The sequence below is a fragment of the Aquarana catesbeiana genome, linkage group LG01 (genome assembly GCF_042186555.1).
Source record: "Aquarana catesbeiana isolate 2022-GZ linkage group LG01, ASM4218655v1, whole genome shotgun sequence".
NCBI lineage: Eukaryota > Metazoa > Chordata > Amphibia > Anura > Ranidae > Aquarana > Aquarana catesbeiana.
This window is the reverse complement of record NC_133324.1, coordinates 61,447,703-61,466,510: the sequence shown is the minus strand read 5'-3', so window position 1 is coordinate 61,466,510 and position 18,808 is coordinate 61,447,703. Positions and strand designations below refer to the sequence as shown.

Sequence of the window (18,808 nt, the reverse complement as noted above, 5' to 3'; positions counted from 1 at the left end):
TGCTTGCCTGAATTGGGCGAAGGTAGTTCTAAAGGGAACTACTGCCAGAGAAGTGCCTTTAGGGCTGTTTTAAATTCCCCAGACTATGTCCTTTCTGCGATAGAAAGTAGGGATGTACCGATACCCTTTTTTAAAAAGGAGTACAAGTACCGATACTTTTTTTTTTTTTCTTTTTTTAGTACTCGCCGATACCAATTACCGATACATACCGCAACTGTTTTTTGCTTTAACTTCAGCTGTCAGAAATGGTACAAAGCATTGAAAAGTTATTTACAAATGAAATAAATTGATTTTTTTTTTAATTTAGCGCCTTTTCAATGTGAAATGTATAAATATATGTCAATATATATGTGTAAAAATATTCACTAACAAAGCAAACAAAAAAAAAAAGTTTTAATTGTTTATTGTTTATAAACTAAACGTGAACAAAAGAAAAAAAGCAGGAAAATAATAATTAAATGGAGGAGAATAGGGAGTTCAATAAGGCTGATTAGCGTAAATTAAGGGTTTATTAAGGGGTTAAACCAGGGGTCTCAAACTGGCGGCCCACCAACTGTTGCGAAACTACAAGTCCCATCATGCCTTTGCCTGTGGGAGTCATGCTTGTAACTGTCAGCCTTGCAATGCCTCATGGGACTTGTAGTTTCTCAACAGCTGGAGGGCCACCAGTTTGAGACCCCTGGGTTAAACAGAGGAACATTTGTTCATCACTTTGATCTGCAGATGAAGAAACAGAAATATACAAAAAGAAACAATGTTTCTTTTTATTTTAGTGTTTCAGGGCTGAGCAATGTTGTTAATAAACACTGCCGGCTGCTTTTCTTTTTTTTTTTGACAGCTCCAATTACCGGACGACTTTAACGCTCGGGAGACCCACTGACAGCTCAAAGAACCGAGCCTGAAAGTATCGGTTTCAGGTATCGTTGCATTTGTACGAGTACCGATACTTGTGCAAATACTCGGTATCAGCACCGATACTAGTATCGGTGCAACCCTAATAGAAAGCCTGCCTGTTGGCATCTTTTTAAATTTTAAAAAGCCACCCTGTGTTGATGAAAGTAAGTAAGGCCCGGCCATAGATGGTTCGAATCTCGGCCGGTTCAGCAGGAACCAGCCGAGATTGGAACCGTGTGTGGGCAGGCTGAATATACCAAGTCAATCGATTCACTTGACACAACCGGACTGCTGGATTCACTTGCTTTTATCGCTAGTGGCTGCTATAGCAATAATCGCAGACAATGGCTCAGGCAGGAGGAATTGCATTGTCTATGTTGATGGAGGCACCGTGCAAACCTGTGGTTGCAGGAAAGAAATTTGCACCCGTCTATGGCCTGCCTATATCTCTCCTGCTGCCCACTCTGCCAAATACCGTTCCAGTAAGGAGACATCGGCGTCCGAAGTTCACTTGTGTCCCGTTCTGCACTCAATGGGTCCTCCCTTCGACCCCAGACATCATTACATTCTCCTGTAGTAATGAAGGGGTCAGCTGGAGAAAGCACAGAAGACGCAGGAGGGTGACGCTCCCAAAAGCGGCGTTGGTCGGTGCAGGTATCGGGAAAGTATTTTACGTTCTTCTTTTGCAGCGTTTGTGGGGGAAGTACAGTTTAATAGCAAAGTTTTTCTTTATAATATCAATAAATTGAATACGTTTTTGGGGATAGCTTGACGATACTTTAAAAACTTGTCGCATCGGAAACCTTCATGTGGAAGTTTAACTAAGTTAATTGCGACTTTGTTGTAAACACGGCTCTCATGCGGCATTGTCTAATACACAATACAGGTCTCTTTGTTTGCAAATTCTAAAAGCGCTGTGTGCGTAATACAGCCGCAAAAGATTGTAATTCTATTCATAGGCCTAAGAGGAAAGCTAAACGCCAAGGTGAGCTGTCGTCGGCGCAGACCAACGTTACCTTGGTAACCTATTTATTGCATGTCCTCACAAGGTCTTCATGTCAGTGCCGTGTTTTTTTTCCCTATTGAATCTTTACGTTTTGTCTTTCGCATGTTTTTCTCATTGCGACATACAGACTCTCGTTTCTGGTGTCACTGCAGGGCATGTTGTTTTGCTAACAAAGTTTTCACAGAAGTTTAACTGCCATTTTTTTTTCCTGATCTCCCCCCCTCCAGGGTTATCACCCGCTGCCGAACGAAGCCGAGATCGCACAAACCAAAAAGTTATTCCGGAGGAGAAGAAACGACAGGCGGTAAGGGTTGAATTGTGTTGTTGAATGTCTGATTGGACGAATTTTAAAGGGGATTTTTACCTGCAGATAAATCGCAACTCCGGACAAATATCAAACAAGGAGAGTGAAGTGTAGCACCGTGGGCCAGTCTGTGCTGTCAGTCTAACAATGTAAACGCACTTCTAGGAGGGGACGAATGTGATGGCTTCATTGGGGTTCTGCTGTCTTTTCAATGTCGGAGAGGCTGGCCTTGCATGTTCAGTCCACTTGTACACTATTCCTTTTTAGATTTACCAAAAACCATATAATATAAGGTCAAAACTTAACTTTCCATTGTATCCAATTAGACAATCCCTTGCACTACATAGTTTTAAGGTAAATCTAAAGGAAAATTGAACATGTATGGCCAGCCTAATGCCCCGTACACACGGTCGGATTTTCCGATGGAAAATGTCCGATCGGAGCGTGTTGTCGGAAATTCCGACTGTGTGTGGGCTCCATCGGACATTTTCCATCGGATTTTCCGACACACAAAGTTGGAGAGCAGGAGATAAAATTTTCCGACGACAAAATCCGTTGTCGGAAATTCCAATCGTGTGTACACAAATCCGACGGACAAAGTGCCACGCATGCTCAGAATAAATAAAGAGATGAAAGCTATTGGCCACTGCCCCATTTATAGTCCCGACGTACGTGTTTTACGTCACCGCGTTTAAAACGATCGGATTTTCCGACAACTTTGTGTGACCGTGTGTATGCAAGACAAGTTTGAGCCAACATCCGTCGGAAAAAATCCATGGATTTTGTTGTCGGAATGTCCGAACAAAGTCCGACCGTGTGTACGGGGCATTAGGCTTAATGTACATGGGACGTTTCACAACCTCTCCTGAACGATTTTACTTGACAGATGGTAAAAGACTCTTAACCACTTCCGGGCACTTTCACTCCCTTCCTTCCCAGGCCAGTTTTCAGCTTTCAGCGCTCTTGCACCTTCAATAAGAATTGTGCGGTCATGCAACACTGTACCCAAATGAAATTGTTATCATTTTGTTCACACAAATAGAGCTTTCTTTTGGTGGTATTTATTTACAAATCTGTATTTTATTTTTTGCGATATAAGCAGAAAAAAAGAGCGGAAAATTAAAAAAATATATATTTTTTCTACTTTCTGTTGTAGCCTCCCTGACGGTTTTCCCGAGTGTGGCTCGGGGTTAAATTTCAGCACCATTAGCGGTAACCCAGAGCCACACTTGGGATTACATCTCAGGATCCTGGTGCAGTGTTACTTACCTTGTTCCCAGGATCCTGCGTTGTCCCCCCCGCGGTGTCTGCGGGCTCTGTCCTCCTCCGAAGCCTCTCTGTGCTAGGCTCCGTTTCCTGCGAGCATCGCGACGCACGGGGGCGGAGCCTGGCAGAAAATTAAAAAAAATGTAAAAATCATAACACATTCAGTACTGTAATCTTACAGATTACAGTACTGTATGAAATCATTTTACATCCCTTTTGTCCCCAGTGCTTTGTCCAATGCCCTGCATGCAGTTTTATATTATATATACTGTTCTTCCTGCCTGGAAACTGGAGATTGTCCATAGCAACCAAAAAGTGTCATTTTACGTCAAAAGTGGCTTTAGACCAGCTAGAAAACAGCGATAGTAAATTAGAACACTTGCAGAATTGAGCGATAGTGAATCGTGCGGAAATTAATTTTATTATTATTTTATTATTATTTTTTAAAATTATTTATCTTTATTTATTATATTATAATTTATGATTTTGTGTTTCAAACTTCATCATACCCGGGATGTCTACTAGACTCTTGTTTGAACAGATTTAAGTGTGTTATTGTTAAGAATTACAGGCCTACAATATAAAACGCCAAATTTCCATGCAAAATAATTGTACCACTTTCAGCACCTAAAATCCAAAATAATCATACCGCCAGGGAGGTTAAAAGAAATCCAATAAAATCTAATTTTGTCATAAATTTAGGGCAAAATGTATTCTGCTACATGTCTTTGGTTAAAAAAAAAATCCCATTAAGTGTATAATAATTGGTTTGTGTGATCACGGACATATGTACGCAGATGATCATGTACAGATGTGCGCAGATGATCATGGACATATATGCAGATGATCATTGGGACATATGATTTTACTGTTACATATGTGGGGGTCAGGTGTTTTTATTGTGTGGTGGCATGTGTAGGGACACATGGTATTTTGGGGACATTGTGATTCAACATTTTGTGGGGACACTGGGCCGGTGATCAGTGTGTAAAAAGCTGTAAAAAACAGCCCATACCCACTGATCACCGGCTGGCTGCAGCGATCCCCTCTCCTCACTGACAACTTCCGTGTGAGGAGAGGAGAGCCGATCGCCTAGCAACTGTCCCCTCCTTCTGAGGGGACGTTCCTGAATGTCCCCTCAGAAGGAGTTAGCGCCCACCCGGCCGTATACGTACAGTGGGAGGTGATTAAAAACGTCCGTTTTGCCGCGTTTACATACCACGTTTAGCCGTGTTTGCGTTTAGAAGTGTTTTTTTTTTTTCTGTCAATAATAAAAAAAAAAAAAAAAAAAGAAACGCGGCTAAATGCAAGTAACCCTTTTTACACGCTGTTACAGGCGTTTAGCGTTTCAAATGCCACTGAACATCTGTCCCGAACGCATTTTTTTGCTTCCCAAAAATTGCTTCTAAACTCAACTGCCTAGAAAGGACTATAAACAACCCTGTGTACATGTACTGATAAGATAACATAGAGGAGAGTTCCAGGGGCAGCTGAAAAAAATGCCCAACTGCTCCTAAATGTCCGTTTACCAGCAGCAGTGTACATGAGGCCTTAGCCCCGGTTCACACTGAGGCATCGCGACTGCCTCAGGCGACCTGGACACGACAGGGGCGGCGACTTGCAAAACGACTTCTATATAGAAGTCTATGCAAGTCGCCTCAAGTCACCCCCAAAGTAGTACAGGAACCTTTTTCTAAGTTGGAGCGACGCAAGAACAGTTCCATTGTACAGAACGGGACGCTACTTGTCAGGCGGCTAAGTCGCCTGACAAGTCGTCCTAGTGTGAACCGACCCTTAAAGTGGAATTCCAGTCAAATCCTAACTAATGCTAAACCTACTCTCTGCCACATTCTAAGCCTAATCTATCTAACCCTGTAAAGCAAAAATAGCTATATGCTATATGTTCTGCAGCCGTTACGGTCCAGTCTCCAGCGGTGAATGTTGTGTGCAGGAGAGGACCGACAATGGCTGTGAAATGCCTGGGAAGTGACGTCACCCATAGAGTTACTATAGGGCTTCTGTTGGCTGCCTCTCCTGCACCCGTCTACACACTGGAGCTGCCACTGACAGCTCAACGCGGGACCGGTGCTGCCGCAGGTAAGTACAGCGATTTTTGCTTTACAGGGCTAGATAGGTTAGGCTTAGAATGCGGCAGAGAGTAGCTTTGGAGTTAGTGGAATTCCACTGTAAGTTGGTCTCACACGTATAGATTTCTAGTTCAGTCCGCAAGATAAGAACAGCATTGATGGATCTTCCAATTCAGCTATTGTATTCTGATAGCCAGCACTGCCGGTTATCAGAATGCACGAGCAACGCCTGCATTTAAATGGATGCAGACACTGATTAGTCAACAGTTTTCTAACCAGTTCCTTCAACAAAAGTTGATTGAACAATTGGCTTTTGCCAAGTAGAGTGGTGCAGGCAGGGCCACACACGGCTTGAATTTCCTGCGGATTCATCCACAGTTGGGGCAGTGTATGGCCAGCTTACGGAGGCAGATATTCAGCAGCCAATCTTGGCTTTACTACAGTTACTAATCGGATGGTTTAAAACCATTGCTCATAAAGGATGCTTGCAGCTGTAAGGCCCCTTCCACACTTGTGTGACTTGTCTTGCGACTTTGGACTGCAAAGTCGCATGACAAGTCGTGCCCCATGATTTCCAATGAGTACCGTTAATATCTGTGCGATTTCAAAGGTAGTCCCTGCACTACTTTGGTCCGACTTTGATGCGACTTAAGGTCCATAGACCTCAAGATAACACAGGCATTGCTTCAAGTCGCAGCACTTTCCGGTCGCACAAGTGTGAAAGGGCTCTAAGAGTCGGTAGGACATATGTTGAGATTGCAGCATTTGATCAGAGTTCCACTTTAAGAGGTTGACTGTTCCTGTCAACGTGAATGTCCTTTTTTTATTGGTAAAATAAATAAAAACATCAGCCAATGCTGGAATCCAGTACAGCCTTAAAGTAAGGCCGTGGCTTAATAGGCCCTGAAGTAGGTTGTAATGTTGGTTCCTTTAGGCCTCATGCACAATGAACATTTTTGCAGCTGCTGTTTTTGGCTTCAGGGATTTTTTTCGGCAGCCAATAAACTCCCTAGCATGTTATTCTATGTGTCCATGTACACATAGGCAGTTATCAGCAGTTTTTTGGCACGGGAGTTTTCTGGCTGGAAAACCCCCCAGAACTAGTGGGTTTTGAGAGGAGTTTTTCAGCTGTAAAAATGCTCGAACTGTGAAAAAAGCTGAAAAATGCCAAAAAATGTGGCAATTCTGCGTTGATTTGCGTTTTTGAGCCATAAGCTTTTGTGGGAGTATAATTTTGTAGAAAAAAAGCCCCAAAATAATGCAATTTCTAGAAAACACTGAAAAACGCTACTGCAAAAACACTGAAAAACTATGTCTACAGCTTTCTACAGTTAAAGCTACTGGCTTTTTTTTTATAACGTCCAGTGTGCATGAGGCCTTAAAAGGAGACTCCACTTTGTGTTCCATATGAAGATTTTCCGAACTTCCTTTCATGGTGACAACCGTTGAGATGAAACCTCACTGTTGGAGCGGTAAAAACCTTACAGAAGTTCTAACTCTTTCTCCACACTGTTCACAATGTAAACAGTTGGCCCAAGGTAAACTTTAGGCATTGTGTAATTGATTACTACTATCGCTGTACATATTTAAGTGGATGAATGTACTTGCTGTACTCATTGGACATTATTGACTACTACTATATACTATATGACCAAAGGTTTGTGGACACCTAACCATTACATCTATATGAGTCTGTTGGACATCGCATTCTAAAACCCATGAGTTTTAATATAAAGTTGGCCACCCTTTTGCGGCTGTAACAGCCTTCACTCATCTAGGAAGGCTTTCCACAAGATTTTGCAATGTCCTGGAGACTTAGATCACAAACATCGCTCCATTTCATCCCAAAGGTGTTCAGTAGGGTTGAGGTTACTGCATTTCTCCACACCAAACTGGTTAAGCCATGTCTTTATGAAGCTGGCATTGTTTACAGGGGTTCAGGCATGCTCAAAAGGAAGGAGCCTTTCCCAAACTGTTAGCACATGGTTGGAGGTACACTATTGTCCAAAATGTCATAGTATGCCATGAAACTGAACTCAAAAGATTTGCAACCTTATAGAGAATGTTATTTGTGCTGAGCAGATCCCTGGAAAATGTTCCCTTTCAAAGCTGTATATCTCCTGTATGAGATCTAAGGCACTGCTGCTTCTCACCCCTAGTCTTGAGATTTGGTGATGTCACTACTGTGCTGTTCCCGTTTTTCCTTGGTGAAGGCTCTGACATTAGAAGTGTTTTGCTTGGTGTCTAGTAAGGTGAGTTTGCGTTATAAGCCAGGAAGCTTAGAAAAATTCTCTGCAGTGTATTAAAATGCCTTACTAAATGAAAATGCTGTACATACAAACTATTAGGAATACAGGATTGGTAGATATACATACAAGCATGAACAAACACTAACTATCCTTCCTAGCAAATGAGCAGGAATAATTTGTATACAATAGGAATACGCTAGGAAGTTTGCCCAGGTTAGAGCAGGCTCACGTTCTCCATAGGCAACGAGGACCCAGGCTTACTCTGCAAACAGTTACAGGAAATCAGACAAAAGCGTCAGATGAAGTTTCTTCTGACTAGTACAGACCTTCCTTGGTGTTAAGTCATTATAGAGCCATCCTCTGTCTTCAGAACAAGTCTTTGTCTTCCAGGACAACTCTGTGTTTGTTTGAGAGCATGTCCTATTCGCCTCCCCCTATTTCCTGCTACGTAAATTCCTGTAGCCTCACTTTCTGTGCTGAGCTCATAAACCAGTCCAACAGGTTAATTTGCATATCAGTAGGGGGGCTCATCTTCCAAACACAACACATGTAACTAAAATCTAACCATTCACATATCTAAGCTACAAAAAAAAATCACTGGCGCTCACTTCCCATCCTGCAGTGTGGACGCCTCAAGCACACAACGTGAGGACAATCCTGGTTGTGTCAGGCAAGACACATGCTCCTAATTACCCAAGATCTGCACACGTCCCGTAAAGAGGAACTTTCTTCCTTTATAAGTTAAATTTGTGCTCGTAACTCATTTTATTCCTCCACATGATTAAAGGAGCTTGTTTAGAGCCATTCTGTTGCACACATGATCTGGACAGGCCCCAGGTCCTTCTTTCAGCAGATGCGTGGGGCTGACAGAAAACAGGTTCAGCGGTGACAGTATATGGGGGTGCAGCATGTGTGCTCAGGCTGGTTTTAGTCATTGGGTAAAAGAAGCATTGTGCAGTGACTGGCGCGTGGAAGGATTGACATAGAAATAGTTTAATTTTCCTTCTGCGTGAATGTTTTTATTTCCCATTTTTATATAGGGTCAATGTTTTAGGTAGTGTTACAGTATATTGAAGACAAATCACATCATTGTGACATAAAACAGTTTCCATTTTCACTGTTGTGACGAGCGCCCCCATAAGACCACATGCCTTGCCGCCATTTTACATTGTGCTTGTTTCTGAGTGTGGCTGGAGTTCTGGAAGGAAACTGGACCCACTGCACACTCTGCAAGCCAGAAGTGAATCTTCAAGAGCAAACCTGACTCTGGTGATCAGATAATTGCCATGGATTTTCAGTTTTCTGTGGGTTGTGGGAGTAAAGTTTGGGGAGAACATACCAACTACATGCAGGTAGGACCTGAAGCCAGAACACCAGTGCTGCATGGACCACGTCCTAACAATATAACTGCTGTGCTGTCTGGAAGGAAAACCTACAATGAATTTGAAGTGAGTCTAACAAAATGTTGTTTTGGATTGATCTGGAATTTTATGGCCTCCAAAAGAATCGATCACTTATGTGTTCAGGATGAAGGGACATGTTCTTTTCCAAAAACAATACTCCCCACACCCACCGATATTCACCTTCAATGAACTCCCCTACCGCTGAGGAAATTCAGTCCTTTATCGTAAAGGGGACCATGTGACTACACCACCACCACCTGCTAATACTTCTCTTCAATGTGTTCACCTACATCAAGGAAATTCACAGGGGTACATGTGACTACCTACACCACCACCTGCCAATACTTCTCTTCAATGTGTTCACCTATGTCAAGGAAATTCAGTCCTTTGAGGTATAGGGGAACATGTGACGCCCTACACTACCACCTGCCAATACTCACCTTCAATGTGCTCCCCCCAATGGCTGAGGAAATTCACAGTCCTTTGAGGTATAGGGAAACGTGACTCCTAAACTACCACCCACCAATACCCACCTTCAATGGGTTCTCCTACCGTTGAGGAAATTCTCAGTCCTTTGAGGTATAGGGGAACACGTGACCCCCTAGACCACCATCCACCAAAACTCACCCCCATAGTGTTTCCATACCGTTGAGGAAATTCACAGCCCTTTGAGGTACAGGGGAGCAATTGACCCCCTTCACCACCACCCTGCCAATACTTACCCTCAGTGTGCTCCCCCACCGCTGAGGAAATTCAGTCCTTTGACGTATAGGGAAGCATGTAACCTCCTCCCATGGTGCACATAATGCAGTACTTGGGATTGAGCAGCCAATCTGCAGGTCTGAACACTGTTGTGAGGAAGGGAAAAAAAATAAAGAATATCTTAAGGCCCCTTTCAAACGGCAAGCCCGCTCGGATCCGCCTGTCCGTTTTTAAGGCCATCCATTGACTCCTATGGGGAGACGGATGTCAGTGGAGATGTGTCTGCTGACACCTGTCTGCCGTCCGATGCGCTAAAATCAGACGTATGGCGATACGTTCGCCATCCGTCTTATCGGATGAGATCTGATGAAAACGGACATGCTGTCCGTTTACATCTGATCTCTCTTAATAGGAATCAGTGGCGCTCTGACAGGCCTCCTCCCCGCTCAGAGAGCAGAGACGGACCTGTCATCCCCCGGCTCAGTGGAGATCAACGGAGTGACCTCCTGCTGAGCTGGCGGACTCCGCTGAGCGGATCCGCCTCATGGGAATGAGGCCTAAGGGCTGGTTCCCACTGCTGCAATGCGAGAACCCGTGCGAATCCAGTACGGGTTCCCGCATCGCATGTCGCCTGCCGGCAATTCACACTGCCCTATGCAAACCGCTGGGGTGTCAATAGAAAGTTAATGACCCTCAGATCGGTTCGCATATCGCAGTTCAAACTGTCAATTTGGACAGGAATTGGATGGCATGGGTTTGAACACCCATGCGATCTGATTCTGGTGCGGACCAAAAAAAGGGTCCTGTGCGATTTTGGTCCAAATGCAATTCAAATTCAGCCATACAATCTGTATGGCTGAATTTGCATCCCACAGACAATTGCATGTGATTTGCAGTGCAGTGCAAATCACATGCGATGTCTGACATCGCGCTGGTGTGAACCGACACTAACTCCAGAACAAAAATGTATATATTGCAGCTTACTAGTCCTTAGATACAGTGACTGCAGGAAATTTGCTCACTGGGCATCTGATTGCATCAGCGGGTATTATTTGCACTTTTTGAACAGATATAACAAAATGCTTTTTTGTATATTTAATGAGAAGAATAAGGCTAACCTAACTGTTCTTGAAAATGCCATCCCCCTCATTCTACCTCTCCTTACATACTCTGTATAAAAAAGATCTGCATATTTACCTTTTTTTTTAAATTCGGTCTTGTCACGTGAGCCAGCAGCTCTGGCTCCCTTTTGTCAGTGAATGGCTGCTGCAGGGGAGAGGAGGGAGCGCTGACAACAAAGCAGCAATGAGAGCCTATGGGTGACATCAAGGCTCTCAGAATTAACAGCTGTTGTCAAGCTTTCCCTTACAAAGGGGAACCAAAGCTGCCAGATCACATGACTGGATCAGATTAAATAAAAGGTAAGTACAGTGGAACCTCGGATTACGAGTAACACGGTTAACGAGCGTTTCGCAATACGAGCAATTATTTAAAAAAAATCCTGACTTGGTTTGTGAGTGTTGTCTCACAGCAGGATTCAAGCCTCTGCGATGTGCAGTACCACATTTGGCCAGAGGCACGGGGGCGCCGGTGACACTCAGAGGCGTTCGTAAATACCCGGAAACACTCAGAAATACTCGGAAACACTCTGTTCCCGAGTCTTTCCGAGGGTTTCCGAGTGCAGCCGAGCGGTCTCCAAGTATTTCCGAGTCTCTCCAGCCCCCCCCACCTCTGGCCATGCAATAGAAGTCAATAGAAGTCAACGTGGAATGAATTATCTTTGTTTTCATTGACTTCTATGGGGAAACTCGCTTTGATATGCGAATGCTTTGGATTATAAGCATCCTCCTGGAACGGATTATGCTCGTAATCCAAGGTTCCACTGTACATAGATCTTCTTCTTTTTTCTTTTAAAACAGTATTCAGGATAGGTAGGTATAATTAATAATCTTTCTAGTTAGCATTTGCAACCACTTTAAAGTGGAATTCCCGCCCACACCCTAACTAGTCTTAAAAGTGTCCCTCCTTCCTCCTGTGCTTACTAACCTGTGTAAGAAAGATGTATAAACGTATTTTCAGGCTGCTCTTGTCCAGTCACGTGATCCCAGTTCCTAGTGCTAGCCAGCACAGCTGCAGGGGAGCGGAGGGAGCTCCAACATTGGATTGGCCATTGAAGCCTAAAGCCTCGTACACACGATCGGATTGTTGGCCAACAAAACCGTGGACTTTTGTCCGAAGAGCGTTGGCCCAAACTTGTCTTGCATACAAACGAATTGTCAGCCAACAAATACGAACGTAGTGGCGTACTACGTTGTTTTTCAGCTCTTTAGCGCCACCCTTTGGGCTCCTTCTGCTAATTTCGTGTTAGTAGAAGTTTGGTGAGTGTTGATTCGGGCTTTTCAGTTCGTTTCTGAACGGCCGTTCGTCAACCAGCCATGTTGCTGAATCGGAGGAGATAACGTGTTATTTATTATTGGCCTTGGAGTTATTGCTTTGACATTATTTTTTTGGTTGAATAATAATGATTTGATTTGTTATATTTTCTATATTTTTGGATGCATAGAATGCACTTTTTAGTTAAGTTCTATTGGCAGATAGCATGTCTAATTTTATTTGTTTTCTTTTTTTAATGCACAATAAAAAAAATTGTGTAGAATAATACTTGGCTATGTGTTTTACTTCAAATGACAGTTTGGGAGTAGGCAGTTACATTTAAAAAAATACAATGTAAAATTGACAAGGGACACCAACATAGTTGTATCTTTGATCTTAAAAACTACAGGATAATGGTGCTGTTGCACCAAAAAAAAAAAAAAAAAGCATAATAATATTATTCTTGATATCACTAGAAAAAAAAAGCCTTTGAAAATTTGTTTGCAATAACTCCATCAGTATCACCAGCAAAGCAGCTTCATTATTATCCCATTAAAGAAGAAGAGAATTGTGCGCTGCATTTTGAGATTTCATAATTTGCTGCGTCACAAATGTTAATTCTGCATTACGAACGCTACTTTACAAGAACGACCGCTTCTGGCTCAGCCTTGCTTTCGAGCATGCATGTTTGTACATTGGACTTTTTTGACTGACGGACTTGTGTACATACGCTCGGAAAATCCAACAACAGACATTTGTTCGCGGAAAATTTTAAAACCTGCCGTCCAACATTTATCTGCGGAAAATCCGACAACAATTGTCCGATGGAGGGTACACACGGTCGGATTTTCCGACAACAGACTGTCAGCACACATTTCCTGTCAGGAAGTCCGATCGTTTGTACGAGGCTTAAGGGTGACGCCATTGATTCGTGCTTTACCATTGTTGGGAATATTCTCTCTTCTCCCCTGCAGCCGCCACTAGCAGACACAAGGTAGAGGGATTGCATCTTTCATGTCTTGCTTACACAGGTTAGTAAGCATAAACGGGAGGAGGAGGCGGCAGGGGAAGGGACAATTTTAAGGTTCTTTAGGATGTAAGCTAGAATTCTACTTTAATTCAAATTTTTACAATTTTTCCCATTGCAGTCATCTTTTAAACATGGACTAAGGCTTTCCTCTGATGCCGAGGTTATGCCCCCATTCATTTTGATGTAAATTATGGGAAAAGGACGTGGATAGGACTGAATAATTATGTCCGTGCCCTTTATAAAAACAATACAAGTTTTCGATAATAATAATAGAGCAAGGGCAAATGCTTTCTGGATAAACCAAGGTCAAGAAACATTTTGTTTTTCCAAAAAGGCGAAAAGAGATTTTTGTCCAGTAGGGGGTCTAATTTGGTCTATTTTGGCATCTTTCAGGAATGTCTTCCCATCATCCTCAACAGTAAAAAGCAGTGATTGCACAGTGTAGCTGTGTAGGTGACTATACGGCTGCATCCAACGCTGCTCTGCATCACTATGAGAACCATGAGAACATGGCAGTCAAACAGGCCCAACACGTGCGACGTCTGCAGACGGGAGACACCATAGAAGCTAATTGCGTCTGCTCAGTGCATGTGCCCAATAGATGATGGCCCTGTTATTATCTTCAACAGCCATTCCCGTCTGCAGATACATACTATACATTGATGTAGTATTTAGGTGGTGTTGGGAATGTTTCTGGTTACATGAAATTGTGTTTTTTTTTTTTTTTTGTTTGTTGTTTTTTTTTTTTTTATGCGAAAGACAAGGGGGAGCTGTTCCTGGGTTTCACTGTAAAATTACTGCTGTTCTTTTGTGTCACACTGGTTTGAAAAGAAGCTATTCAACCCCCCTTAATAGACAGTAGATCCTTGATCACTAAGGCTACATTCACACTGGTGATCAAGGCCATTGTGAATTGTAGCGGCAGAAATCTTCTGACGCCTGCTGTGGCTCTGGTGGTTCTCAAAAGCACTTGCTTTTGAGAACGTCGCATTTGGATGACGAAACGCGCCAAGCTGAACTTCCTACACGTCACCAACGGCTAAATTAGTGGAACACACTCCATATTTCTGGCCGACATCCCTGCGGCCGACAACCCTGTTTACTATAATGGCAGGTCGCACGCATCTATTCGTGGTTTTCTGCACAGCCAACGATAACCTGCAATGATTGCTGCTGGACACACTTTGTGTGCCTTAATCGCCAATGTGAATGTAGCCTAAAGCCGCGTACACACGATCGGATTTTCCGTCAGGAATTGTGTGATGACAGGCAGTTGGCGGAAAGTCTGACCGTTTGTACGCTCCATCGGACAATTGTTGTTGGATTTTCCGCGGACAAATGTTGGATGGCAGGCTTTCAAATTTTCCGCAGACAAATGTCTGTTGGATTTTCCGAGCGTGTGCACACAAGTCCATCGGACAAAAGTCCAAAGTACAAACACGCATGCTCGGAAGCAAGGACGAGCCAGAAGCGATCGGTCTTGTAAACTAGCGTTCGTAATGGGGAATTAACATTCGTGACGCAGCAAATTATGAAATCTCCAAATGCAGAGCACAATTCTCTTCTACTTTAATGGGATAATAATGAAGCTGCTTTGCTGGTGATACTGATGGAGTTATTGCAAACAAATTTTCAAAGGCTTTTGTTTTCTAATGATATCAAGAATAATATTATGCTTGTTGTTTTTTTTTTTTTGGTGCAAGTTACCACAACACCATTATCCCGTAGTTTTTAAGATCAAAGATACAACTATGTTGGTGTCTCTTGTCAATTTTACATTGTATTTTTTTAAATGTAACTGCCTACTCCCAAACTGTCATTTGAAGTAAAACACATAGTAAAGTATTATTCTGCGCAATTTTTTTTTATTGTGCATTAAAAAAAGAAAACAAATAAAATTAGACATGTTATCTGCCAATAGAACTAAAAAAGTGCATTCTATGCATCCAAAAATATAGAAAATATACCAAATCAAATCATTATTATTCAACCAAAAAATAAAATAAAAGCCTCATGCATGTGTCCTGCTTCTTAATATAGGGGGTCGCCAATGCCAAGAGTTGGTGAAAGCAGGAGTCCGTCATCCGGAGATACTTCCGAAAATCACCCGGATTATTCTCCTGGAGCTCCCTCAGCAAAGGCATATGACATAATTGGTCGCGATTAATAAAGCAACCAATTTTTGGTCCAAGAAATCCTCCTCCTGTTCCTGGACTGGACTTGAGTCAAAGCAATAACTCCAAGGCCAATAATAAATAACACGTTATCTCCTCCGATTCCGCAACATTTCTGGTTGACGAACGGCCGCTCAGAAACTAACTCAAAAGCGCAAACTGAAAAGCGTGAAATGAAAAGCGCGAATCAACACTCCCCAAACTTCTACTAACACGAAATTAGCAGAAGGAGCCCAAAGGGTGGCGCTAAAGAGCTGAAAAACCACATAGTACGTCACTAAGTTCGTGTTTGTTGGCCGACAATTCTTTGCCGTTTGTATGCAAGACAAAATCCAGGCACACGCCTTTGGACAAAAGTCGGAGGTTTTGCCTGCGGAAAATCCGATCGTGTGTACGAGGCTTTAGTCTTCATTTACACAATCGTAAAAGTTTTACTGATGTTATTAAAGTGGTTGAAAAGGCTGAACGGAGGGCCTTATTACTAAGGTCTATATGCGACTACTATCAGAAATGCTCTTTGGCATTAGTGTTCCATGTAGGCAAAGATGGGAGGCAGAGACCGATATGACCCTGGAGGATATATGGGACCAAATATTAAGAAATGTGCAGCTTGTTTCATGATCACCTACTCAGAGTAATTCAAATTTTTATTTTGTATAAAGCTCATCATGCACCCGGGGCTCTTGCATAGGGTAGGCAGGAGAGAAAACTCTGAATGTGCTAGAAGGCTCCTTTATGCACCTCTTTTGGAAATGTCCAAAGTTATTTAGTTACTGGCAGGACGTTCTGGGCTTGTTAAAAGAGAAGTATAATATTTTTTTTTTATCCCATAATCATACTTACCTAGGTGGATGCGCATCTGTCGCCTCCCCTTTCTGCACTGAGAACCGAGCCACCAATCACCGTTGATGGTTCGGTATTCTCACCTCCTCGAGCAGAGAGCTGCTGCCTGTCAATCAGCACCTCTCCTGCTCTGCTCCTCCACGCTCACTTTAGCGCTGAGCTGTGCCCAGGCGGGAGGAGGGCCGTCTCAGCCTGGCTATCAGTCCAGGAACCTGGCGGATCTAGACTCCTAGAGTTGGGATGAAGCAGTGCTTTCTGTGTGATGTCAGCGGAAAGCGGATTTCAGACCGCTGTCTGCTGAAAACGGGTCACAGGAGTGCAAAACTGATTGCACTCCTGTGACCCATAGGAGAAGTCCAGCCAAACGAGCTCAGGCTGGACTTCTCTTTTAAACTCCATATATGATATAAGGGTGAATCTAGATCCTGTTTTATGTCTTTTGGGTTATGTGAACCCCAATGGCATGGATCATAATCAATTAGGGCTCGCAGTCTCCGTTCTAATTCATCCCAACGGGTTGAGGTCAGGACTCCGTGCAGGCCAGTCAAGTTCCTCCACCCCACACTCGCTCATCCATGTCTTTATGGACCTTGCTTTGTGCACTGGTGCGCAGTCATGTTGGAACAGGAAGGGGCCATCCCCAAACTGTTCCCACAAAGTTGGGAGCATGAAATTCTCCAAAATGTCTTGGTATGCTGACGCCTTAAAGTGATAGCAAAGGCAGAATTTTTTTTTTATCTTAATGCATTCTATGCATTAAGATAAAAAGCCTTCTGTGTGCAGCAGCCCCCCTAATACTTACATGAGCTTCATCTAGATCCCGCCATGTTGTCTCGGCTGCCCGGGATTCCCCTCCTCATTGGCTGAGGCAGCAGCACAGCGCCGCGCCATTGGCTCCTGCTGCTGTCAATCAAAGTCAGTCAGCCAATGAGGAGAGAAAGGGGGCTGTCTGGGTCACGGCTCCATGTCTGAATGGACACACGGAGCTGTGTCTCAGGTGCCCCCATAGTAAGCTGCTTGCTGTGGGGGGCACTCAACAGGAGGGAGGAGCCAGGAGCACCAAAGAGGGACCCGAGAAGAGGAGGATGCGGGCTGCTGTGTGCAAAACTGTTACACAGAGCAGGTAAGTATAACATGTTAGTACAAGACCCGGGGCTCTTGGTGAGAGCCGGGCTCTGTGTGCCGGGAGATGTACGGTCGGCGGGAAAGGATTGAGCTAATCAAATTATTTCAGCTAATTACATATATATATATATATTAAAGAAAAAAAAAAAGCTAGCTTCTGTTTGATTGCCCAGCTACAGACAAGTACAGTGTGCTGATGCAACCCTTTTATTCTCAGACTTAGTGCAGAGAACATTCGATGCAGACGAGCCCCTCATTACAATTTATTTATAGTTCTTACATGTCCCACAGCGCTCTGTATAATTTAGGAGAGGAAATGAAAAACAGACCATTTTCAGCGGTTTTAAGTGTATAATTTCTATAAATCTTTCCATGAAGCGGCACAGAGGGCGATGCGGGGCTGAGTGCATGACAGTCCACCCTGTACGCTGCGTGCACAACACACATTGGCATGCAAAGCACCATACCGTGTGCATTTTAAAGGGACACCTACCTCAAAGGGATTCTTTCTTTAAAAGCAGACTAGTGTCATACTCTATAATGTTGCATTTAAACACATTCTCTGGGTTGTTAGCTAGTCTGAAGCCCTTGATATAGTAAATGGAAGAAAAATTAAACCTCTATTATACTTACCTGTCCTGCCAAAAACACCGATCCAGGCTTCCACAGCAGCTGCAGGGTGAATGACTTCATCTCAGCCGATGGAAAGAAGCAGAGTTCAGGTAGATCCAATAATTCATTAGCTCTTCCCCTTCAGCTGATGTCACATGATCAGCTGCTTAGGCATTTGGTCTGCGAGTAGCCAGAGGAGGGAAGAGTACACTGCGGCCTGCTCAGCAGCGGGGTCACAGAACCCACCTGATCTGGCATAGAAAAAAGGATGACCTCCACCATGTCAGATATAGAGTGTGGTGGTCCCATCCCTGGTGCAATAGGACAAAAAGAAGTACCCCCTGTATGGGACTTTAAAGGACCACCACCTCTTAGGTAAAAAAATATCTTTATTTGAAAATAATTTTAAACCATGGTCTTGGATAAAAAGACGTATAACGTGTACACACTACGTAAAGTACATATAGTACAATTGATAAAATACAAAATGACATATGTACTCTCCGAATTGTGATGTACCCTAAAACCCGACGCGTTTCCAGTGTTTTGACACCTTCATCAGGGGTTGAGAGTTGAATATATTTGCATATGTTTTAATTCAATTGGAATAGTTCCATGTTCGAACGAGAGAACGAAGAACGAGAGAGGCAACTGATCTGAAGGAAGTATCAGATGGACGCCAGGCCGGAATGGTTGAAGGCTTGAGATACAATGTGTTTCCAAAGGTTGTGTAGCAAAAA

General features: G+C 43.4%; 1 protein-coding gene across 2 annotated transcripts in view; it reads left to right on the top strand.

Annotated features, from left to right (window-relative positions):
* The window catches only part of CTIF (cap binding complex dependent translation initiation factor), a 354,845-nt gene that overhangs the window by 173,183 nt on the left and 162,854 nt on the right, over nucleotides 1–18,808 (top strand). For both annotated transcript variants that reach the window (XM_073619271.1, XM_073619262.1), the window contains exon 8: nucleotides 2,128–2,204. In XM_073619271.1, coding sequence (XP_073475372.1) covers nucleotides 2,128–2,204 — 77 coding nt within the window. The remainder of the gene's footprint in view (nucleotides 1–2,127; nucleotides 2,205–18,808) is intronic.